We start from the raw sequence: 23,734 nt of genomic DNA on the forward strand, positions 1-23,734 counted from the left end.
CGGCAGGTAAGGAAATTGGTTCCAGCTTCTGTGCTGAATGCCAGCCCCGCAGTTATTGCATAACAGCTGTGACCTGTTTATTCACTATGTCAGATGTGATCTTTTTTTAACCTTTTATTAGGTTCAGGGAGCGAGTTTCCGAGGCTGGAAAGAAGTGACTTCACTGTTTAACAAGGATGACGAGCAGCACCTGCTGGAAGGATGTAAATCCCCCAAGTCCAGAGGGTGAGTAGCTGCTATCTGGACAGCAGCCGTTCCAGCGGCGGTGGGGAAGCAGGGCAGTGTGCAGGGACGCTGAGGGCTTCCTTCCCCGTGTGAGGAGACAGAAATGAGTCGTACTGATTTTGACAGTAAGCACTTAGAAAGATTATGGAAAAGTGGAAAAAAAGCTTCTCTGACCAGCTCTCAAACTTTAACAGTAAATAGAACTTATGAGCCTTAAAGCAGCTTGTAGCCATGCTTAAGGTGTGTAGTAGTTTCAGAAAATCAAGAAAAAAACCCAGTTAAAAATGCAAAGATTGATCGTAAACTGTGAAAGATTTTAGAAAATAGGGGCTTCCCTGGTGGTGCAGTGGTTAAGAATCCGCCTGCCAAGGGTAGGGGACATGAGTTCGAGCCCTGGTCCGGGAAGATCCCACATGCTGCAGAGCAACTAAGCCTGTGCACCACAACTACTGAGCCTGTGCTCTAGAGCCCGCAAGCCACAACTACTGGGCCCATGTGCCACAACTACTGAAGCCCACGCACCTAGAGCCCGTGCTCTGCAACAAGAGAAGCCACCGCAATGAGAAGCCTGCATGCCACAAGAGAAAGCCTGTGGACAGCAACAAAAACCCAACACAGCCAAAAATAAATAAATTAAAAAACATTTTAGAAAACTGAATATATTTAAGCTGACAGTGCTAATTTATTATAAATATTTTGAAAGTTTAAAAAATGTATTTAGGGAGTTCCCTGGCAGTCCACTGGTTAGGACTCTGCGCTTTCACTGCCGTGGGCCTGGATTTGATCCCTGGTTGGGGAACTAAGATCCCACAAGCCATGCGGCATGGCCAACAACAAAAAAATGTTTTTAAAGATGAAAATATAAGTTCAGTGACGACCTAGTGGAATTGCCAGTGGCAGGTGACTCCTGGTGAGTCTGACCGTAGAGAGGCTTCTCTCCCGAGGACCGGGTGCCTCGGCAGCACTCATGACCCCCCAGCACTGTCTGGCCCTCCCCTGCCTCTGACCCCGTGGTCGTGACCTCATGCGCCCTCTCTGCAGGGACTGTGTAAGTCGGTCCTCTTGGATGTCAGGGTGGCAGCTGACAGGGGGCCTGAAAACACACCTGTGTCCTGGCCCCTCGGTCCAATTAAATGAGACTCTGAAGGGGTCGGGCCTGGACGCCGGCGTTTTTACCCCTGTGTCCTGGGGATGCTCCCGGCCACCAGGCTGGGGGACTGCGGCCAGAGCCCTGAGTCGTGTGTGAGCATTCGCCTCCATGGTCGGCCGTATTTTCCTCAGAGCACACAGCGCTCTGAGCTCTGAACGTCTGAGGCTGCAGCTCTGAATAAACCTGTGGAAAACTGAACCTGTGGCAAATGGAGTAACCCCCCGTTTCTGAATCTGGACCTGGGGCTTCTTTTCTCAGGTTGGTTCAGAGACGAGCTCGGCCTTCCGTGTGGCCTTGAGACAGTCTGCTTTTTTCTCTTCTGTTTGAGAGTGACTTTGCATTTTGCCAAGTGTGGTACCTTAAATACAGCATTCACAAGTTTCCCTAATCATGTGTAGTGACTGCTTTTTCCTTATTAATATTTCAAGTTTTACGTATAAATCTGTGTGAGCTTTCCAAACAAGACTTTTTTTAAAAAGAACCTTTTATTTTATAGAATAAACACAACTTGAGGCTCTGAGATGATTGATCACCAACACTTAACTCTTTTGTCTCCTGTAGAACTAACTTACGATTAAAAGAAGACTTGAAGACGGAGAAGAAGTCTGGATTTTGGGACAATTTGGTTTTGAAACAGAGTACACAGTCTAAGAAACCAGATGAGATCGAAGGTTGGGAGCCACCAAAACTTATTCTTGAAGACGTGGCAGCCAACTCGGGCGACCCCATGAGTGACCGTCTGTCCGGGCCGGGCTGGGAAGAGGACGCCAGGGGCTCCACCAAGTACACCAGCCTGGCCGGTGCCGGGAACAGCTCGCGCTGGAGCCTCAGGTCAGCGGGGAAGCTGGTCAGCATCCGTCGGCAGAGCAGAGGCCACCTGACGGACGACTGGGAGGAGCTGGAGTGATGGCCCCACTCCTACGAGTTCACAAACCAAGGTCTGCCTGATTTTGCACCTTTGTATCTCATTTCATTCAGATTCCTAGAGTTTGCTGTATCACAGTGTGTTTTTAGTAGAGTATCAAGTTTGGTCTTTCCCTGATGAAAACTGCAGAGAATCTGCCCTGTGCCGTTTTATTTGGACTCTCCTCTTCAAATGCTTACTTAGGAAATTCCTCAGTGGACACGAACAGGGACCGCACATCAACTGCCTTATGTGGAAACGTCCTCCTGTCGTCCACGTGTTGCTGAGACTGGAGACGTGAGGTTTGCTGCTGTCCGGGAGGAGCGCAGTGGTAATTTGCATTTTGCCACAAAACCGTCTTCCTGTGTCCTCGGTTGCAGTTCTTTGTTCCGTGTCTTGATCCCTTTCTCTGCATGTAGCACATACGTGTAGTCTATGACACAAGAATGTAGCAGCTGCGCAGTTCTCTTCTGTTGCCAGAAACCTGCAATCCAGGTGTAAAATGAATCTTCCAAAGGTCATGTTACATTGTGTTAACTCTTCTTTTGTACTAAATTTTAAAATATGCAAGCAGAATAAACCCTGGAGAAGCAAAGGCTGTATCTGATCAGCGTGAATGCACTGTCTGCAAACGCGTCTTCATCTCCAGCCTCCTGTACGCGCATTAGATGATGACAGTGGTTCTTACCTTGAAGTTTTATTTTTATTTCTCCTGAACTTTTAAATATTGATCTTATTTTCTTCTAAAACTTTGTTCTCTGTTTTTGATTGCAGATCAAAGAACGCTATATATAAAGCATGGATCAGTTTTAGTAACTTGACAGTTAATTATAATAACTCGCTTGTTGAGAGTTAAAACTGTATGTAAAATGATGAAAGTGCCTCTCTTCTCTAACACCCAGGGTTTTGTTTTTCCAAATGAGAGACTGGCTGGTTTGGGCACGTCACTGAGGCATCTCGTGTGTCTCCAGACTTGCTCTCTGCCTCCCTGATAGACTGGCCCCTTGGTCAGGTACCCGTGCACGTGTGTCCTCAGCAGGACAGCTCCGATCCCCAGGAGTACGTGTCTATCTCAGGTCACGGTGGCTTCACAGAGAAGGTATTGGGGTTTTTTGGTTAAAAACAAAAACCTCCAGTTACACTGTGCATTCCTCTCTTTAAAAGCCACTGTCCTCAGTGTTCAGTTCTGTGCTGTTCGACGTAAAGGGGTGCCATTTAGCATTTCTGTGGACTCCGGGGGGTGACAGTGTCTGCCTGTCATCTGTCATTTCTCAATCAGTCATCTGTCTGCACTCTGTCATCTCCAGCCATCTATGTACAATGTATACCTGTCCTCTAACCATCTCTCTCTCTCTGTCTGCGTAGCGTCCATCAGTCATCTATGTCCATCTTTTTCTAAGAGACAAGAAGTTTACTTCACTGAGCCTTGAAAGGGGGACATGTAAGTGGTGGTAAAATGCAGTTTGCGTTAGAACCTTGACATGTTAATACTGGAACTGGAAACCGTGTTTCCTCGGGGAAACGGTTCAGTCCATAGACTGTAGTCCTTCTCCCTAAAGAGACGCTTGCTGTGGCTGCAGACAAGCTCCAGACCGTCATTTACGCGAGGATTTTAAAGCAGGAGCCGCGGGCTTGTCTTGGGCTAATCCTGTGTTGAGGTGCAGGGAGGCAGACCTCGTGTCCGAGGCTCTAGGCAGGGAGCTCAGCGCGGTGGTGGGGACAGTGTCCTCACTGTGGGGAGCCTGTGCCCGTGTGCTGCGACGCTCAGTGCCCGTGACACACCCGCCGTGGTGCACAGCTGGCAGAACAACTCTTCATACCATTGTTCCTCAAAACCAGACCGGGGTTGGAATATGCACATAAATCACACTTATCTACAAAGATACACGTAAAAATGAATTTTTCTTCTGTTGTATCTGATTAAACAAAAATGTTTGTGGGTTTTAATATAAATATTTATTGGTATGCTTTGGGGGAAAGATATTTTTTCTTGATAGAATTTACCGAAGCATCTTTGTTTTGTTCACTGGCTGATGGGAGAAGAGGTTTGTTTGAATTCTGTAAAAACATAGCTTCTCTGTGTGAAGAGTGAAGTGTCTGCTCTTTCGACTGTCGTTTTTAACAGAAAAGTGTTTGGCTTCAAAGAAGGTTGAATTCTTAATGCTGAGGTTTTTAAAAATAAAACATGCTTTATATACTCTGACTGTTAGTTTGCACGGTTACTGGAATCTGCTTCCAGTGACTCAGTCACTCAGAGCTGATGGTACCCGTCTCGACACCTTCAACCTCATTTAAGATGCCAACAAAATGTGTAGACTCATAAATAAACGACCAACTTCAACCTCAGCTGTCAGGATTATCGTTTGTGTATCTGAATGGACGCTGTTTGGGAACAGCAGGCGCTGCGCCTGCCCTGCCCTGGGCCCCGCTTCCGATTTTACTGCAGTGACTCCATGAGTTAGAACCTGAAGCAAGCCCCCCCTCAGCACCCAGCTGACAGGAGGATGGTCTTTACTTAATCATCTTCATCTTGTAAAAAGGTTTCCATCTGTTTTTCTCAAACAGTGGCCTCTTCTGGAGAGAAACCCTGACCTCCCTTAGGGACTGGATGACCACGATGCCGTCTCAAGCCAGGTGACACGTCCGAGTCCCACCACCTTCCTTTCCCGTGGTGTGCGTGTTTCTGCCTTTCCCTCGCTGGTCTCCTGGCCTGTCCCTGCCCTCGTCCCCTCTTCCTCCCCTCCCCTCCCCCCCACCTCACCCACTCCTGCTCCCGTCCTGCTCTACACCTGCCTCTGGGGGCGTGTGGTTCCGCTGGTGGTTTCAGACCCTGAACCTCAGGTGCTCACTCACAGACATACGTCACCAGATATTTTCTGACTGTTGTCACAGGCCGGGGACTTTCTCTTCTTTCTCCCCATTTACTTCTAGCCATTTATATACTTTCTAGTTTTTATGGTTCTCAGTTGATATTTGAACAAAAGAAGGGCAGAACACTATTTAATAAGCTTTAAAAAAATGAATTGGCTAAAAATCTTTTAACTTTGTGATAAAATAGTCCAAAGTGGGGTACAGACGGTGCTGAATGACTAACCAAGGGACCTGCTGCTGCCACTGCTTTCTTTTGGCAGAAGAGCGTTTCTGGGTGATGGATGCGGGGCAGGAACGCCCTCCGAGGGGGTTTCCCAGCGCCTGTGCCCTGAGGACAGGCACCGTCACTTCCTAGTAGTTGCCGCTTCACCACAAGGGTCTGATGGGGCTGTGACCCACACGTGATGCTGTCGTGGTGAGTGTGTGTCCTCACGGCTGTGTTCTGTAGTTTGTAATCATGGATACAGGACCCAGCCTGGTCCAGAACTGTCTGCAGGGCACCTCCTGGGTCACAGGGTCCCTTGGGGCTCCTGGGGCAGGGGGGTGGGGTAGGGTGGTGGATGGCCACATCCTGTCCCAGCCTGGTCCACTCCGTGCTGGCCAGCTGTTAACGTTCAGCCAGCTGAATGCACCTGTTTTCAGAAAAAGCACTACTTTGTAACCTAAATGGCTTTTGATTCATGTTGTGAAGAGTCACGTTGCAATGAAAAATTACCAATCTTCACTAATAGCAGAAAAAAGTGATGAACTATTGATAGATTTTGCCCACTGTTGAAAGATGTAAAATTTCTACTGAAAGAAGCCGTCTCAGGATTTGGAAAATATTTGAGCTGTGTCCTTTAGTAACAGGGTGACGAACGCAAAGGTGACCCCCAGGGTGTGAGGTGTCACATGGGTCTAGAAGGAAAGCCCCGCATAGCTGGGTAGCACCCCGGATTTGGTGCCCCTGATGAGGTCATCGTGTTACCCTGGAGACAGTGGCCCAGCACCCGACTTTCCTCAAACCCACGGGGAGAATGACGTGGCAGACGAGACCTTTTAACGGTTGCATTCGGATGAGGGATTGCAGGTGACTTTCACCTCTATGTTTTTCACGCCTTCTGGGGTATTTTGAAAAATCAGTTAGACAAGTGTACAGACCATATTAACAAGCAAACCAGCTCCGCTCTGGGTTTTTCTAACCATGTCGTCTCCCCGCTGTGTTCGCACGAGGACAGGTCAGGGCACTGCAGCTGGTCCTGAGGTCGTGGGAAGGTGAGGTGTGGCCGGGCCAGCCCTGCATGGGGCCCTGACCCGCTCGGTAGTGAAGCCATGGGGGGAATAAACCGAAAATTGGCTTCTTCCCTGTGAGGAAGAGGCCGTCTTTTCTGACCGAGTGTCTGTGTTCCAGTTCCCAAGTGGCGACTCTAGTCTTCATGCAGAAATTCTGAATTTAGAAATGGTGGCTTTAAACAGAACAGCAAGGGAGAGATGACACGTGGCTGTGGCGTGTGCCTCTGCCTCGCGGGGGGAGGGCGGTGAGGAGACCTCAGACTCTGGCGTCGGGCGAGGGTCTCAGGCGCCGTCCACTCCACTCCCTGGTGCCGCCCGGCCTCCTGCGGGGCACCTGGCCCATCGGGGCTCCCAGAGGCGGTGCCACTGCGCCCGTTTCCCAGATGATCAGAGTGAGGCTCCGAGGGTGTTTGTGCCCAGGCACTCGCTGGACCAGGAGCTGAGATCCAGGTGGGGAAGCCGGAGGCACCTGCTGTTCTGAGGGGTCTGACGTGTCCCCAGGATTGGTTGGGGGTGCAGGGCCTGGCTTCAGACTCACAGGGACGGGGTCTAAATGCTGGCTTAGACCTCGGGAGGCCACACAGTTTGTCCCTCGTCGCAGAAGGCGTGGCTGGACAGGGTGTGGCTGGCATGGAATGCGGTGGTGAGGGCCAGGCGAGGCTGCGGGGCGTCTGGGCAGGTGTCCCCACCTGGCGGTCCCTCCTGGACGGGTGGAGCCCCCTGCCCGTATGCACCGGGCAAACGTTTTCATGAAGCGGATGGAGCATGGGATTCAGTGGGGTGAGGAGGCCGTGTAGCTGGTGGACGGGAAGCTGAGAGGCTGGCAGAGTTTGGGAGACGTTCCTGGGGCAGCAGGGGTGCCAGGGCCTCGGAGCGGGAGGTTACTCCAGATCTGCAGGCTCTGCGAGGCTGGTTCAAGGAAAGGGGCTCCTCCTGGACTAAGCTTTTCGCACCTGTCAGCCACCCAGGGTCCCGATGGTGAGGAAGCCAGCGCCCAGCTTCCGTGCATTCACAGCTCATCCAGGAGAAGAACCATCCCCAGTGAAACAGTCATTCTCCTTTTAACAACAGGAAAGGCCACACTCGGCTGTGAACAAGAGTCCCCACACCTCGGTCACTCTGTGGGTCCTGAGGAATTGGGGGCCCCCGGGTCTCAGTGTGTGTGGGAGTGTTAAGAGTTGTGCTTTTTCTGTACAGCGTGTGCCACTCCTGAGCCCGGTAGCAGCAGGCATGTGCAAGGGAGGCCAGATTACACCTAAACCTCTAAGTGGTGGTTATTTTTCATAATTAACCCGTCACATTTCAATTTGGAAGTCACAGGCATTTCATAAAAACTGTATTATGGAAAATATCTATGCAAAGGTAAAAACAGTGCAGTGGGCAACTCAGCCACTGAGATTCCACAGTTGCTGAATGTGTCATATTTGCTTCACGTGTGTGTTTACCTGATAAACGATTTCAAGGCTGAGATATATATTCACCACTTAAAAGTAAATTACAGACATCGTGACGTTTCGCTCCTGAATGCGTACAGCATGCATTTCTAAAAACGAAGCTATTCCCCCAGCATAACTAACTACTACGTCAATGGCACACCTCACAAAATTAACCAACCATTCCCTAACATCATTCGATACCCATAGATACAGCCAGGTTTTCCCAGTTGTCTGGAAAATGTCCTTTTAGCTGCTTTTAATCTTGTCCTCAAGACCGCGACATGGTGTGTGCATTGTGCCTGGCCTGCTGCAGGGGCTCAGCCGATACTCAGGTAGGTGTGAAATGTGGGCATGGGGATGACAGGTTCCCTCCCGCCTTGCCTGCAGTTGCCTCTCTCCGCCTGCAGGAATGTGTGTCTGGGGACTTGCTTCTGTACAAATACACCACTTTGTGCTGGGTTCTGATACTCAAGAGTCCTTTCTCTGGGTATCGGCCAAGTTTCTGATTCTGTCCCAGGCCTCTGTCATCTGCCTTCTGGTCGCCAGTCTCCCTCCAGGGTCTTTGGCCTCAGTGAAGTGGTGGACAAGTTTATATAATTAGAAGTTAATGTCTCAGCATGACTTTTCAGAATTGCAGAATTTAGTGATAAAGGCAGGGTAGAATTTTAGCTTTCAAGAGAGTTGAATAAATCTGGAAGGGGGTGGTGATGGGAAAAATACCATTTGCTTTGAGTTTTCTTTCTGAGAAGTATTTTTTTCTTTAGAGGCTAGGGTTTCAAAATTCTCTTTTCCCTAGAAACTTAGAACTGGCTCAGTAAGCTAGCAGGAGGATGCCAAGAATTTTTGTTCTGTAAGAAATCTCCAAAGCTCAACATGCAGAAGCACCTGGAAGACCAGTTTCCCTTGGGAACCAGTGAGCAGGACCCAGATGAGGGCATTGCTCTCCCCCAGGAGATACGCAGCTCTATTCTAGTACTTCGCTGTTTCTCTCACTTTATAATTTTGGGTGCTTACAGATCTTCAAAAGGCAATGTGAGATAAAATACTGGAAAGATATCAAAATGTAAGTAATTACCTTGAAGTAGAATTATGGGTAGCATTTTCTTTTTTTTTTTTGTATATTGGCTTTTTAACAAAACTTTTTACAGTGAATATACATTACTTTTGTGATAAAAAAACAGGGCGACAAATGTTGTTGAAAAAGTAACACCTCAGTTTTTAAATGGAAAATAGCAAACATATCCAAAAGCAGAGACAAAATGATATGAATCATGGGCTGGCACACTGCAGCCTGGTGGACAACTGTGGCCCCCCTGTGCTTACTTACATGGCATACAAGTTAAGAATGTTTACATTTTCAAATGGTAGAACAACTTAAAAGAATAATATACTGTGACACATGAAATCCCACAGAGTTTAATTGGAACACTCGCTATCAATGTCCCCCACGCAGTTGAAGTCTGAGTTACGTATAGATTGTCTATGGCTGCAAGAGAGAATGTGGGCCCTGAAAAGCCAAAAATATTTAACACCTGCCTCCTCACAGAAAATCTGCTGAACCCTGGTGAAAACTCCTTCATGTACACATCCTTCCCCTCTACAGTTTTCAGCTCCTGGCCAGTCTTGTTTTATCTTTAGTCACCCCCTAGCCTCAACCAAGAGAATTAACTATGTTAAAGTAAATCCCATAATCCTGTAATTTCATCATCTTCATGTTGTTTAAATTAAAAAGTTGAGAATTTACCAAGAAGATGTAATAATCATAAACATACATGAACAAACATTAGAGCTTCTAAACATATGAAGCAAACACTGAGGAAAGAAGAGCCAGCTCTATATTATAGCAGGAGACCCCAATACCCCACTTCAAGAAGAGACAATATCCACCATTAGATCAATCAATTTAATACACGTTATTATACACAGAACAAAGGAAAACCATGATCATTTCAATTGATGCAGAAAAAGCAGTTGACAAAATTCAACACCCTTTCACGATGGAAATACTCAACTAATTCTGAATAGAAGGAAACTGCCCCAACATTATACAGCCATATAAAAAGTCCCAGCTGACACCCTCTCAATGCTGAAAGACTGAAAGCTTTTCCTCTAAGATCAGGAACAAGACAAAATGCCCACTCTCACTACTTCTGTTCCACACAGATTGGAAGTCTGCACCAGACAGAGCCATCTGGGCAAGAAAAAGAAATAAAGCATCCAAATTGGAAAGGAAGTATTAAAATTTTCTGTTTGCAGGTGGCATGATCTTACATGTAGAAAATCCTAAAGACAACAAAAAAATCAACATACAAACATCAGTTGCATTTCTATACAATAACAATGAAAAATCCAAAGAGGAAATTAAGAAAATTTCATTTTTTAATGGCAACAAAAAGAATAAAACACTTAGGAATGAACTGAGTGAAAAAGGCTGAAAGAAAAAGACACAAATAAATGGAAGCCATCCCATGTTCATGGATTGGAAAACTTCCACCCAAAGCAATCTATAGAGTCAATACAATCCCCACCCAAGTCATAATGGCATATTTGGTCAAATGATTTTCAACAAGGGTGCCAAAACCATTCAGTAGGGAAAGGACAGTCAACACACGTTGCTGGGAAAACCACATATCCACATGCAAACGAATGAAGTTGGATCCTTACCTTATTATGCTATGTGCAAAAATTAAAACTATAAAACTCTTAGAAGAAAACATAGGGAGAAAGCTTCATGACATTGGATTTGGCAATGAAATCCTGGATATGACAAAATGTGCAGGCACCAAAAAAAAGAATAGAGAAATCGGACATCAAAATTTAAAACCTCTGTGCGTCCAAGGACACAGTCAACAGAGTGAAAAGGCAACCTAGGGAATCGGAGAGAACATTTTCAAGTTGTCTAGCTGATAAGGACTTAGTGTCCAGAGTTGTAGTAGTTCTTTCTATATTCAACAACAAAGCCACATACAACTCAATTAAAAAGAGGGCAAAGGACCTGAATAGACATTTCCCCAAGAAAGACATATAAACAGCCAACAAGCACAGGAGAAGATGCTCAACATCACTTCTCATCAGGGAAATAAAAATCAAAGCCATAATGAGATATCACCTCCCAACCATGTGGACAACTACTATAAAAAACAAACAAAACAAGCCCAACCTCACAAGATAACAAGTGTTGGTGAGGATGCAGAGAAACTGGAGCCCCTGGGCACTGTTAGAGGCTGCACCATTTTACACTCCCACCATGGAAAATAGTATGGTGGTTCCTCAAAATATTAACTATATAATTAGCACATGATCCAGCAATTCCACTTCTGGGTATACATTCAAAAGGAAACGAATCCTTTATCTAGAAGAGAGATTTGTACACCATGTTCACAGCAGCCCAAAGGTGGAAGCAACCCAAGTGCCCATCAACAGACAGAAACAGAATGTGGTCCAACCACACAATGGAACACTACTCAGCTCACAAGTGAAGGAAATCCTGAGCGATGCTACAACACGGATGAAAAGACAACCACTTTATGATTCCAGTTACATGGTCTGTCTACAGCAGTCAGATCCATAGAGACAAAGTGGATGGTGGGGGCCAGAGGCTGGTGGGTGGGGAAGGGGAATTAGTGTTTAATGGGGACAATTTCTGTTTGCAGAGATAAAAAGTGTTCTGCAGATGACGGTGGTGGTGTTTGCACAACAATGTGAATGTACCTAATGCCACTGGACTGTACACTGAAACATGGTTAAGATGGCAAATTTTATGTGTATTTCACTGCAATTAAAATTTTTTAATGACATTTGAATTTTCTATGTAGATTAAATAGTAAAAAGCTACTTGCATTCGTCTGTGCAAATTTCTCAAATGACTGTCAAAGAAAAGTGAAAATTTTATCCAAATAATAAAAACAACATAGTGGAGGTGTCTCTCCTGTCTGACACAGAAGAACAAACACGGTGTGTGGAGAATCTCGCCATCCTGAGCGAGAGACACGTGAAAAGCCCTCTCGCATCCTCAGGTGGCTGTGCTCTGAGCACCTCTGTTCTCCATGTGGGCCTGAGTCGGTGCTGGGGGCAGGGAGGGCAGCAGAACCCCCAGGAATACGCCTGAGAGATGCATGTGCCAATGACACCCAGAAGGTGCTGGCGAGGGGGCACTGCAGTCACACCTGTGCGGTGGGAAGGAGCAGGCCACACCAGCCATGGCAGGGGTCGGGGAAGGTGCACGTGGCACGTCCCTGCTGGGATTCTGGGGGGCGCCCAGGGGACACTGTTCTCCAAAAGTGAGGGTCTGCTTCCTCTGCAAAAAGGGACAGAAAGCAGAGCTCGTCTGGAGTGAGGTCAGAAGACGCGACCACACCCAGATAGGAGCAGGGGGGTGCGAGCTGAGAAGCAAGTGGATGTCGGGCCTTTCAGCCGAGCAGGTGTCGGCAGCAGGAAATCACTGGGTCCCTCAGGGTTTTCCCTCCCAGGTTTGCAGATCCTTGGGTATCTCACCGGGTGGGGGTGATGCTGCGTTTGGTAGGGAATACAGGAAAGGGAGAGGAGTGAAGCATATGCATTTTCTCACACCGTTAATGAAAGAAAGAAATGTCATAAGCCAAGACAGCTTCTGCCTTTTCATCTATGGTTTTCAGCACACTTCCTTCTGTAACCATGGAGGAAAGCAGCAGATGAAGTTTACAGCCCGTTTATTGCTAGGTTAGGGCCCATGATGAAGAAAATGAGCTCTAACCAAGATACGTCTCAGCTATCCCGTTAAAGGCAAAGGATTTTCCAAAAGGGAGGATGTCACTAAACTGAAAACAGACGCTTCTCCTCAGTAACTTCAGTTTCCAAGGAATTATCCTAATGCTTAAAGGAGGACACACACCAATTCTTCACAAACCCTTCCCAGAAAATGGGAGGGAACGCTCCCAAGGCAAGCCCCTTCTAGGAGGCTGTTTTCACCCTGATACCAAAACCAGACAAAGACTCACCAGAAAAGCACAGCTAATCTCTCTTGTGAAAATGCTCAGTAAAACCAGCAAACTAAACCCACCAACTGTGTATGGAAACCACATGGGACGTGGGCCTGAAAATGCAAGGTTGGTTCAACACACAAAAGTCAACACACGACCACCTCTGTAGATGTAGAAAGAGCACTCGAAAAAATCTAACATCCTTTCATGATTAAAAAAAAACAAACACGTCAACAAAGCGAGGCTGGATGGGAGCACCTCACCCTGATCCAGGCGTCCACAGAGAGGCCCAGCATGCACCACACCCACAGGCGAAGGGCAGGGAGCCTCCCAGGAACATGCTAGGATGTGTGTGCACTGCCATCCACGTGCATGGGGGTCTGGCCAGAAAGCTGGGAAGGAGAGGAGAGAGGGAAGGAGGGAGGGAAGAAAGAAGGAAAGGTGAAAAGCCACCCCTATTTGCAGAGGACACGATGTATATCCACGTCCTAAGGAATCTACAAAAAATACCGCTAGGTTTAATTAGCGATTTCAGCAAAGTTACAGGATACAAAATCAGTATACAGACACCTTACATGAGCATTTTGTTTGATTCTGTATGTTTGTTAGAATCTGTACGATTCTAAAAGCAGCATTTACAGCAGAAATAACATCAAATCCTTCAATACTGTCCCTAAAGGAGACATAGTTCTCCATGGACAGCCCTGAGCAAACGCACAACAGATGCCATGAAACTCCCAGACTAGCACCTGGACCTGCTGCAGAACCTAACGTGGCTCCTCCTGGCCCATGAGTCACAACCCGGGTGAGAAAATGTACCTCAAGGCAAAGGAAGACGCCACAGACTTCCAGATGCCACTTCCTGAGGGTGGCAGTTCCCGCAGGGGCGGCTCTGGGCCCACTCCTGGCCGTGCTGAGAGGGTAGAGGGCGTGCAGATGACACATCGTGGGGAGCGACACCGTGCAGCCCGAGTCTGGTGAGCCCTCTGATGGAGCCACACTCAGAAATGACACATGAACCTGCAGCTCAGGACGATCCCTCCCTTCCTGTTCACGTCATCTGATCGTCCGTAAATGAGTGATCAGGACCCAGGAACTGTGTGCCTGGAACTCTCTGCCTGCCCCCAAATGTATCCTGCTCACGCCCCCTCCCAGTGCTGCGGGCTCAGGCACACCTGCTATAGGTTTTGCCAATGCCTGTGTGCGGTTTTGGGTCCAAGCACATCTGCTGCCTCTGGAAACGGGCTAATTAATAGGGGGAACAGCTGGACTCTTCTCCCAAGACTTTTAATGTTATCTGGGGAAAAAACTCACTTCAAGAGGTTAACGTCCTCCTAAGAAGAAACTTATACAAAAAAGACTAACACCCCAAAAGTAAAACAGGCAAAGAACACAATTAGGTAATTTGCCAAAGCAAAACAAAATACAGGGCTTCCCTAGTGGCGCAGTGGTTAAGAACCCGCCTGCCAACGCAGGGGGCACGGGTTCGAGCTCTGGTCTGGGAAGATCCCACATTCCACAGAGCAGCTAAGCCCATGTGCCACAACTACAGAGCCTGCGTGCTGCAAACACTGAAGCCTACGTGCCTAGAGCCTGTGCTCTGCAACGAGAAGCCACCAGAATGAGAAGCACGTGCACCACAACGAAGAGTAGCCCCCGCTCGCCTCAACTAGAGAAAGCCCGCGCACAACAACGAAGACCCAGCTCAGACAAAAATAAATAAATTTATATGTTAAAAAAATACAGAAACTCTCCAATAAGCTTTCAGAAGACATGTCCTACCTCACAGCCTCTTCACATCCATCTTCGGGGGAGAAAGATGCCGCCTTCCATCCTCGCCAGTGCTCCGGAAACATCCTTACAAACAACTGACTCGTTTCCCTGGTTCTGCTTCTCGTTTATCGTAAGGAGATCATGAGATGCACACAGGTGCACACGTGGTGATGCTGATCACAAAGTGATCTGTTCCAGCTGTGTGGTACCAGGTCGCCAGTAAAAACCATATTTTCACAAACACTTTTGAAAAAAAGGCTGGTTATAAAATGAAAACAGTATATATGATGTTTACGGTTTTATGAAAAGCTTTCACCCAATACACACAGAGGGAAACTATCATTTGACAATTAAGCATAGTCTTGGCTGTGTCAGTTCAGCACAGAATGTAGTGAAAATACACTCTTTATTTACAAATATGCAAAACAGCAAATTTCCATGTGCTAAGAAGGAAGTAGAAATGACTTTGCTTGGGTCCTTGACCCTGTTCAGTCTCCCCTACACCTGCCGGGGCCATTCCTGCATTCCTTCTAGAAGCACAGCTATCTCTGGGTGGCAGGGTTATATGCAAGTTTTATTCTTTTATAAACCTTTATTTTCAAAATTTTCTAAAACGTACATGCAATACTTTGAAAATAAAACAATCTTTGAAAGGTTTCAATAAATGATATCAAAATCATTGATACTACTTCCTTCAGTAAGATGCAAAACTGATGAAGTTAAAATCGGTAGATAAACATGATTTATTACTTTGCCTGCAAAAGGGGATTCAGAGCAGTACAGTGCAGGTCACACTGGGCTGGCCCCCAGGTCAGGGCCCCTGCCTGCCAGCATCGGGCCATGAGCCCAGGATCACAGCCCCAGACTCACGCCTTTGTGGGTCTCGGATGTCTGCACAATTCACAACCCAACGCTGAGCACCCAGAAGACATGCACATACTTCCCTGGGTTCCTTCTGTATCCAAGAGGATTCATATGGACACGACCAATACAGTTAAAATACATCTCAAGAAAAATAAATATTCTGCACAATGTCCTTACAAGGATCAATGATCTATCCCCGCCCCCGATCACTACAAAATCAGGAAACTATCATTTGACAATTAAGAAGCGTATGCTTGGCTGTTAGTGTCAGTTCAGCACAGGATGCGGTGCTGAAAATACAGACTCTTTCTGAACCACATTCACAAACATGCAAAGTTGCACATTTTAATGCGCTTAGAAGAAAAGCATTTTTTAAAGAAGGAAGTAGAAATGATTTTCCTTGGGCTCCCTGGCCCCACTTCACGGGTGGAAACAACAGATGCTCCCGCCCGCAGGTGCCAGGGCACTTTTCCACGTCCCTCCACGCCCTCCAGCCTGGGCACCAGGTCATGGCTCGGTCACGGAGGACGCGTCCTACCACGCTGCCCAGGCCACGGCGCGGTGGGGCCCTTAGAACTTGAAGAGGTCGATGAAGTGCTGCGGGGACACGGGCGTGAAGCAGCTGTCAGGGTCAGCAGCCGTGCAGGGGTGGCCCGAGTCCTGCGGGAGGAGTGGGTCGTTACCACACGGGGCGTGTTTCTGGAGGGAACGCAGCTCAGAAGTCGCCAGCTGCTTGTTTAAACGCGCCCCGGACCCCACCACAAAGGTGCGTGGACAGCAAGCGATGAGAACTACGAAAATGAAGGCAGCCACACGGCTCCCCGGGGTAGAGACTTCCCGAAGGAATTCCTGGCTCCAGTGGATGGGGAGACGGGCTCTCCTGAGTTAGGGCCCCAGAGGGAGCCCTGGGCTCTGCGCCCCCGTCCTGGCCGTGCTCCTCCCCTCCCGCCGTGGGTCAGGGTCCACCCCGGGACCTGCTCTCGGCACCGCCCACCCCACTCACCAGAGGGCCCAGCACTGCGTCCCGCAGCAGAAACGGGGCTCAGGTCAGGAGACAGAGCAGCCTCAGGACTGGGGGCCAGTAAGGCCGGGGACCCGGCGGCCAAGTCTACACCCTCCCTCTGGTCTACAGGGCAGCTCATGGGACCCCTAGTCGTGGCGAAGCAAGCAGGCCAGTCGCACATCAGCAGAGGGTGCGGCCTGAGGGGCACCAGCCTCCTGGGGACGCGCGCAGACGCGGGCAGAGCAGGAGGTACCTCGAGTAATAAAGCAAGGCGGCAGTCCTTGGAGACGGCGGAGAAAGGGTCAGGAAGGAGTGCAGAGAAGGGAGGAAAAAAGGGAAAACAGGGTTATTAGGAAGAGCCAGACTGTACTTAGCATTTAGGCTGGATGTGTATTATTTATGCAAATGGCTAAAATCATCGGGCAGCTGAATCAGGCACCGTCCAGCACCTGAAGGGCCACCTGGGACACTGCCACAGTTTCCACTTCCTCGAGTCTCGGACTGACAACTGATGAGGCTGCAGAGCCAAATAACCGTCGGAACCGTTCACTGAAAGTGCACAGAGCGACACTGACACGTACGGTTTACACTGCAAATATTTATGGCAGGTTTCTCGGAAGCTCCCTCATTCCCTCTTTGCTGTCTGAGAGTCAACTCCGTGGAATTCAGAGCACGAACCAGACTCCACGCAAGCCCAGGCACCCCAGAGCCCGGATCCCGCGTGGACCCCTGCGCATCCACGGTTTTCAGCTCGAGGTCAGCACCAACCTGCCACTCTCGCCTCTTGCCAGCCTGGCCACCTGGCCCGCTTCCCCACCCTCGCTGGAGATGGGGGCTGGCCATCAGCGCGGGCTGGGGCCAGCAGCCTCCCTGCTCCGGCCACAGACCCACGGTGTGGACCTGGCAGTGGACACGCCGAGACAAAAAAGGACACGGGGTCCTGATTCCCAGCCTTTAACTGGACTCATTCTGTCTGGCTTCCAACTCACCCAACCCCCAGTGTTGACCAAAGTTCAATGAAGTCGAGAAACTCAGCTGGAGGACGGTCAGGCGGAAGGAACACAGTGGTCTCGCGTCACTACTCAGCAACCCGGGAGGGCCGGCCCACAGAAGCCAGACAGACCCCGAGCCGGCACCTGCGCTCGCCTGAGGACGGCTCAGTGACTCCAAGACCGTGGTGCACAGTTCTTAAGCCCAGTATTTCCCCTTCTTTCACTTTGGAGGAGTTCCCACAAAGGCAGGTAGAAAACTAACCCCCAGACTCCAGAGAGTGAAGCCAGAACAGACAGGACGGCTGGGGCAGCTGAGAGGTCAGAGCCCAGGCCCACGTGGGCGGAAGAGGACGAGTCTGGCAGCGTGCGGGAGCCGCACCATGGCGGGTCCCCACCAGCACCCGGCGGCACCTGATGGTGTCACGCTGCTGTCTCTCCATCAGCAGAAAGTGCTGGCGAAGGTGAGTCAAAGCTCAGGGGCCACTTCTGAGCACCAGCCCCGCGCAGGGCAGGGCACTGCTTAACCTTCACGACTCCACGCGGCAGGTCTGCCCCAACAGGAGGCTCCATGAGGCTGGGAACTAGGGTGAGGCCACGGGATGGTGTGGGATGAGGGGGTGGGGGAGAGAGTCCGGTCAGCTGGGGCAACGCAGGGGACCTTCCTCGGGAGCTGACACTGCAAGCAGTTTCCACCAGAAATTCCAGAGACTCGTCTTTTTTTTTTTTTTTTTTAAATTTCCACCCACAGATTCAGAATAAAGTTGGAATGGCCTCTAGGAGAAAAAGCTACAGTGTGACCCCACGGGTGGACCAAACCAGGCCCTGAGGCCTGAGGCTGCATGGACATCGAAGTGCTCAGCTTTCAAGGCAAGACTGAACATTTCAGAGCCAAAAGACCAGCAGGAGACACTCGTTCTGAATTTTCATAAACAAAAGAATCCACAGGCCAATTCTTCTGGAAACCTAAAAAATCACATCTCAGTTTTAAAAAATCCAGAACTTCCGTGCTTCTCGATGCCTCAGCAGCACATTCTTACACCAACAGCAGGGAGACTAAGGAGGGTGCTTCTCTGTTCACTACTTCAGAGACAGGGCTCCCACACTCTCCACACTCTGCAACGGCATTCTTAGAGAAACGCCCATCACATCCGCCCCAGGAAGAAACACCACTGCTCCCAGTCTCTCTCTGGAATAAAGTGATCTGCTCAGAACAGAAAACCCTGGGGAGGAGCGTCAGTTCAGAGCAGCAACCAGACGGTCTCGTCTGCTCTGACTCAGCCGTGAAGACGCCTCCTCACGTGTTTTCCACGGGCACCTGCCCGAGTATGCGTTTCTATCCCTGTGATTGGGACCAAGGGCGCACAATAAGGGCTCCGCTCCATGTACTGTAATCCCGCTGACTGATTCACCTGCGTCCCCGCACAACGCAGCCGGCACACCGGAGAGAATGAGCGTGAGGTGCCCCTGCCCCAGAGGAACAAGGTTCCACAGAACAGCCACTGCAGCCATGTAACACATTTCTTCTTTTTAATTGTGTGGGAAAAGCCACACTAGAATACAAAACAACCAATTACCAATGACGTGACCTCCTGTTGGTCATGAGTGGGGACAGCAGGACCTGCTCGCCTGCAGCCCAGGAGGTAAAGCTCTGTTGACACAGGGACTCTCACCCCACAACCACGGATTATAGTTAAAAAAGAGCCACATTACCACGGATATAATCTGAAATGAAAACAATTTAAAGTAGTCATTTCTCTTCCAACAGTTTAGAGTCTGCCATGTAATCCATGCAACAAATTACAGATAAATGAAGAGCAAAAGAAATACACCAACAGCCAAGGCGCTGACCAGGCGGAAGGCCTGCGGCCTTACAGCCACGCCCGAGGACACGGAGGGGCAGGCGCAAACCGCCTTCCAGTTTCGCCACTTTTCTCCCTAGTGAAATTTCACCACGTTATCAAGCAAATTCAAACTCAAGGCAAACTATGGAAATGATTTTACTGAGAGGAGGTGCATGGAAGCACCCCACTCCCCCGCCCTGGAAACTTGTTTTTATCAGAGTCTGGACAGGAGAGGAAGGGAGCCAGAGAGGGAGGGGATGGGCCCAGACAACTGCGGACATGGCTCAGTCTCCACCACGGACCAGACTTGCTAAGTGTGGCTCAAACACATGAGAAGCCTGGGCACCTTCGTGGGCCTCGCCTCTGCTCCAGGCACGGGGCTGTGAGGAGACGCCCCCTGGAGGTGCCATCTCCAGGCCTGCCCCCTGGGGGTCCCGACAGTGGAGGCTGAGGCCGAGTGTGGAGGGCAGCTGAGGGGCCCCCTCGGCTTCCAGAAGAGGGTGGGGGATCCTGAGCCTCAACAGCAGAAAGCAGCCCCGCCCGCCAGGACTCGGGCCGAGGCGCCAGCCAGCATGCTCACCGCCCTCGGGGACAGGCCCCCCCACCTGCTACCACAGTGCAAGGGGACGGGGTGGGCGGCCCGACGTTCAGGTCCAACCGCAAGTTGTTCTACTTTTGTGAACCTGTTCCCCTGCCCCAGTCCTTGGTGATACATCATTATCTTATCACAAATACAACTTGCCTTTTTTTTTTTTTTTTTTTTTTACCATTACCGTTAGGTGAATAGCTTGTTTTTCCAAATTTTAATCCTCAAACTCCAAGACTACATCTGAAATTTTTACCTTCCAAAAGAGGATGCTGCAGTGCCGACAAAAGTGCAGTGTGTCTCCGTACTGTTCCTTAGTGGGGTAATGTTTCTGAAGTGCAAAATACATCAACTTCCATTCGATATGACCTTTTTCTGAAAGGATCAAGTGTCTACAAAACTAGACAGACAAAATTCTGTTCAGAATCAGATGGTTTTCATAGCATAACAATTTTTTAAAAGCCGTATACTACATGAAACATTAAATTATTAGAAATTAAATTTCAAATATAATTCAGTCTATACACTGGAATAGCATGCAGCTGTTAAAGAGACTTAAAGGTTCCCATCTGGAATGATGTCCACGACATACTATTAAGCTAAAAGTAAGTTACTACATCATGTATCTGCCAGGGACTTGTAACTAGAACACAAAAAGAACACAACTCAGTAACAGAAAGACAATCCAAATACAAAATGGGCAAAGGACTTGAAAAGACATACAAATGGGCAACAAGCACATGAAAAGATGCTCAGCGCCTCGGGCATCAGATCAGGGATGGGAGGAGGCAGCCCCTCACGCCCCCCGTGAGGCTGTGACCAAACACTCAGAGTAACAGGTGGGGATGGGGGCGTGGAGCAGTCAGGGGCTGCCCGATGGGGCGGCGACTTTGAGCAACAGCTTCTCGGTTCCTCGGAATATTAGACTCCACTCCGGGGCGCCCCCCCCCCCCCGCCCTGCCCCGAGAAGGGGGACCATGGTGGCCCCGTGGCCTGGCCGCACCCAGCCTCACCCCCTCCAGCACGCACTTCTCAGTTTCAGGGCCTGAACCTGCTCACCTCCAGGACGCCCCTGCCCGCCATGCCCCTCAGAGTGGCCGTGTCCACCTAGGGGACGGGCATGTGACCCCACACATCCCCCAAGCCCGTGTCTGAAGAGACACGTGACATCTGTCCCCTCGGCAAGGACCCCCTGGGGCAGGATCGCATCCTGCCCCATCCGAGACTGTCCCCTGCCCTTCACGCTGCCGTGCGTGTCGTGGATGCCCAGCTGTCGGTGCTTCACTCCAGAAACAACACGGGGTGGGGGGCGAGGAGGGGGGCAACGATGAGGGGGACACACAGGAGTCCGCCAGTCCCCGTGGCTAGTCCCGGTCCTGGGAGGGCAGGGGTGCGGGGAGCGGGTGGCCACCCATGATCCCAGAGGTGACACACCACCCGGAGAGGGGCCTCGAGTTACGGGAAAGACGAGGGGCACGTCCTCGACAGGAAGAACCTGCTCTTGTTCTGCTTCTCTGTTCTGGGCTGTGCTTAGATCACAGCTCTTTCTCAACATGAAGAACAAGCTTTCCCGTAAGTGATTCTAGCCCATTCCCCGAAGTGGCCAGGCCTGGCTGCTGGGGCCGGAGCCCATGCTCACCTGCTTCTCGCCGAAGTGGTACTGGCAGAGCTTCTTCCACAGCCGCCGGTCCTCGCTAAGCGCGGACAGCGTCGGGGTCACCTGACCCAGAGTGACGATGTCCCACCCATCCGAGAACCTGTACAGGATGTTGCTGAGCATGTGCACGGGAAGGTCGCTGAGCGTCAGGCCGCTGTCCACCTGCTGGGAGGACGCGCGCGCTTACTCCAGCGAGAAGGCGCAGCAGCGCGGCACTCACACTGACGTCTGAGGCCCAGGCGACGGGAAGGCCGCCCGCCCCTCCTTCCTCCCCACTTGTCTCCAGATAACGCCCAGCAGCGGCCCTGCCTGGACCTGCGCGACAAGCATTCCCTTCCCTGGGGATCCCGACCGCTGACACCCACACTCCCCGAGTTCGCCAGCTGACGAGGCGTCACCACACATCAGCTGCTAGGGGACAGTGGCACCTGGCCACGTCTATCAAGGCCTGGATAGCAGACACGCCCCAGAGGCGTGTGGCCCTCAAAGCACAAGCCTCTGCCCGTGGGAACGAGGTGGGGTCTGTGCGGCACTCACACCAAGGCCGCCTAGACACTGGATGTTAGATCGTCCCTTGTAACTGCAGGGCCTTAATTAGGGAATCACTGCTCTTTGTAAATCCCACATCTAGGTAGCAAATAAATGGCCCAAAGTTACAGTGTTCCAACGCCACCTTTGAAAGCAACCAGAGATAAATAAAACACAACCTAAAACACTTACTTTAGTCAATAGGGTCAACATTTTTCTTGATGAAACTAGTTACCAGAATAAACAAAAAGCATCAGAACAACTGGAGTGATCTGCATGCTCCTTCTGAACTACAAACACATGTACACACACCATGCAGCGTACAACACATCAACCCTAGAGAAGCAACAGCAGATGAACAGAGTCACTACTATACAATTTAGCCTTAATCCATTGAACGTTATTTTAGCCTGAAATACCTAATCTCCTATAAAGGTAAATCAATTCACCACCTCATCACCCACAGGATCAGCTCTTTTTAATAATTACCATCCCCACCGTCTTTCCAATGACACCTATAACCCATTAAAGGGTCTTCTGGTCTTAATCCATCTTAAAACAGTTTAATATTTATGAAATGTAAAGGAAAAAAACCTTTGGAAAAGCTGTAATAGTCTTTCACATACGCTTAGAAGTAACAACAGTGTTTGTAACAGAAAAACAGAGCGTACTCACTTGTAGGCCAAGAAATGCATACCTCAGTCATCTGAAGATTCTGTAGCTGCTGTTGCCAGTTGAGAATAGTTTCTAACCGGCAAACCCAAATGTTGATATTTCCCACCAAAACGGACTTCCCCACTCCTCTAATTAGAATGCAAAGGGTAGAGCTTAGGTCTTGGAGAAGATCTTTGATTAGGCGAGGGTTTTGGTGGTCATCGAGAACTGGAACAAACAAAAACAAAAACAATGCACTGATACAGTCAACCCCCGCTGTTAAGAATGACCTGCTTTCACAGCCCAAGGGCCCATTAACAGATAACACAGATATACAGAGTGTGATACATACACACAATGGAATATTACTCAGCCTTAAACAGGAAGGAAATTCTGACACGTGCTACGACGTAGATGAAACTTGAAGCCCTTATGATAAGAACCAGCCACAAATGAACAAGTATTGTGTGATTCTCCTTATGTGAGGCCCTTAGAATAGTCAAATTCATAGAGACAGAAAGTAGATGGTGGGCGCCAGGGGCTGGGCAGTGGGGGGAGGGTCGTGCTGGTTGGTGTTTATGGGGACAGAGTGTCAGCTCTGCAAGGTGAGCTCTGCAGATGATGGTGGCCATCGTTGCACAATGATGTGAATGTACTTAACGCCACTGAGCTGTGCACTTAAGAGTGGTTACGATGGTAAATTTTATGTATATTTAACCACAATAAAAAATTATGATCTAATTTCACTGCAACTCCAAAGTGGCATCATTTCTGAGATATCACAAGTAGGATGAGATTTTAAAACTTCAAAATATTGTCTGATAGTGTATTTTTGGTTGAGTCTACAGTTTTGCCTTTAAACCTGTCAGTCTCTGTTTTCTTTTATACTTAATCATGAGAATGGATATTTAAAATGGCATATATATGCATAAACTCAAAGTTCCGTTTATTACTGGCCACTAATCAGGACAAACATTAAATTAAAATGACAGGCTTAGCCGATGCCTAAGAACTAAGTCA

The 23,734-nt window shown here is 49.3% G+C and overlaps 2 protein-coding genes across 6 annotated transcripts in view; one reads left to right on the forward strand and one right to left on the reverse strand.

The window, feature by feature from the left end:
* The window catches only part of TDRP (testis development related protein), a gene marked incomplete at its 5' end in the record, with an annotated part of 53,124 nt that extends 48,535 nt beyond the window's left edge, over nucleotides 1-4,589 (forward strand). The window contains 2 exons of one of the 2 annotated variants that reach the window (XM_082863912.1): nucleotides 122-225; nucleotides 1,937-4,589. In XM_082863912.1, coding sequence (XP_082720038.1) covers nucleotides 122-225; nucleotides 1,937-2,282 — 450 coding nt within the window. In that variant the 3' untranslated portion in view covers nucleotides 2,283-4,589. The remainder of the gene's footprint in view (nucleotides 1-121; nucleotides 226-1,936) is intronic. The other variant, XM_082863913.1, reaches the window with a different exon arrangement.
* Nucleotides 4,590-9,747: 5,158 nt separating this feature from the next.
* The window catches only part of FBXO25 (F-box protein 25), a 55,639-nt gene continuing 41,652 nt past the window's right edge, over nucleotides 9,748-23,734 (reverse strand). Inside the window, exons 7-11 of one of the 4 annotated variants that reach the window (XM_082863907.1) lie at nucleotides 22,758-22,942; nucleotides 21,515-21,694; nucleotides 20,132-20,275; nucleotides 16,710-16,736; nucleotides 9,748-16,113 (exon numbers count right to left, since the gene is read on the reverse strand). In XM_082863907.1, the coding sequence (XP_082720033.1) occupies nucleotides 16,024-16,113; nucleotides 16,710-16,736; nucleotides 20,132-20,275; nucleotides 21,515-21,694; nucleotides 22,758-22,942 (626 nt within the window). In that variant the 3' untranslated portion in view covers nucleotides 9,748-16,023. Of the gene's footprint in view, nucleotides 16,114-16,709; nucleotides 16,737-19,738; nucleotides 20,276-21,514; nucleotides 21,698-22,757; nucleotides 22,943-23,734 lie in introns of those variants that run through there. The other 3 variants (XM_082863906.1, XM_082863908.1, XM_082863909.1) reach the window with 3 other exon arrangements.

This window comes from Leucopleurus acutus, assembly GCF_964270905.1.
Source record: "Leucopleurus acutus genome assembly, chromosome: 21".
In the NCBI taxonomy this organism is placed as follows: domain Eukaryota; kingdom Metazoa; phylum Chordata; class Mammalia; order Artiodactyla; family Delphinidae; genus Leucopleurus; species Leucopleurus acutus.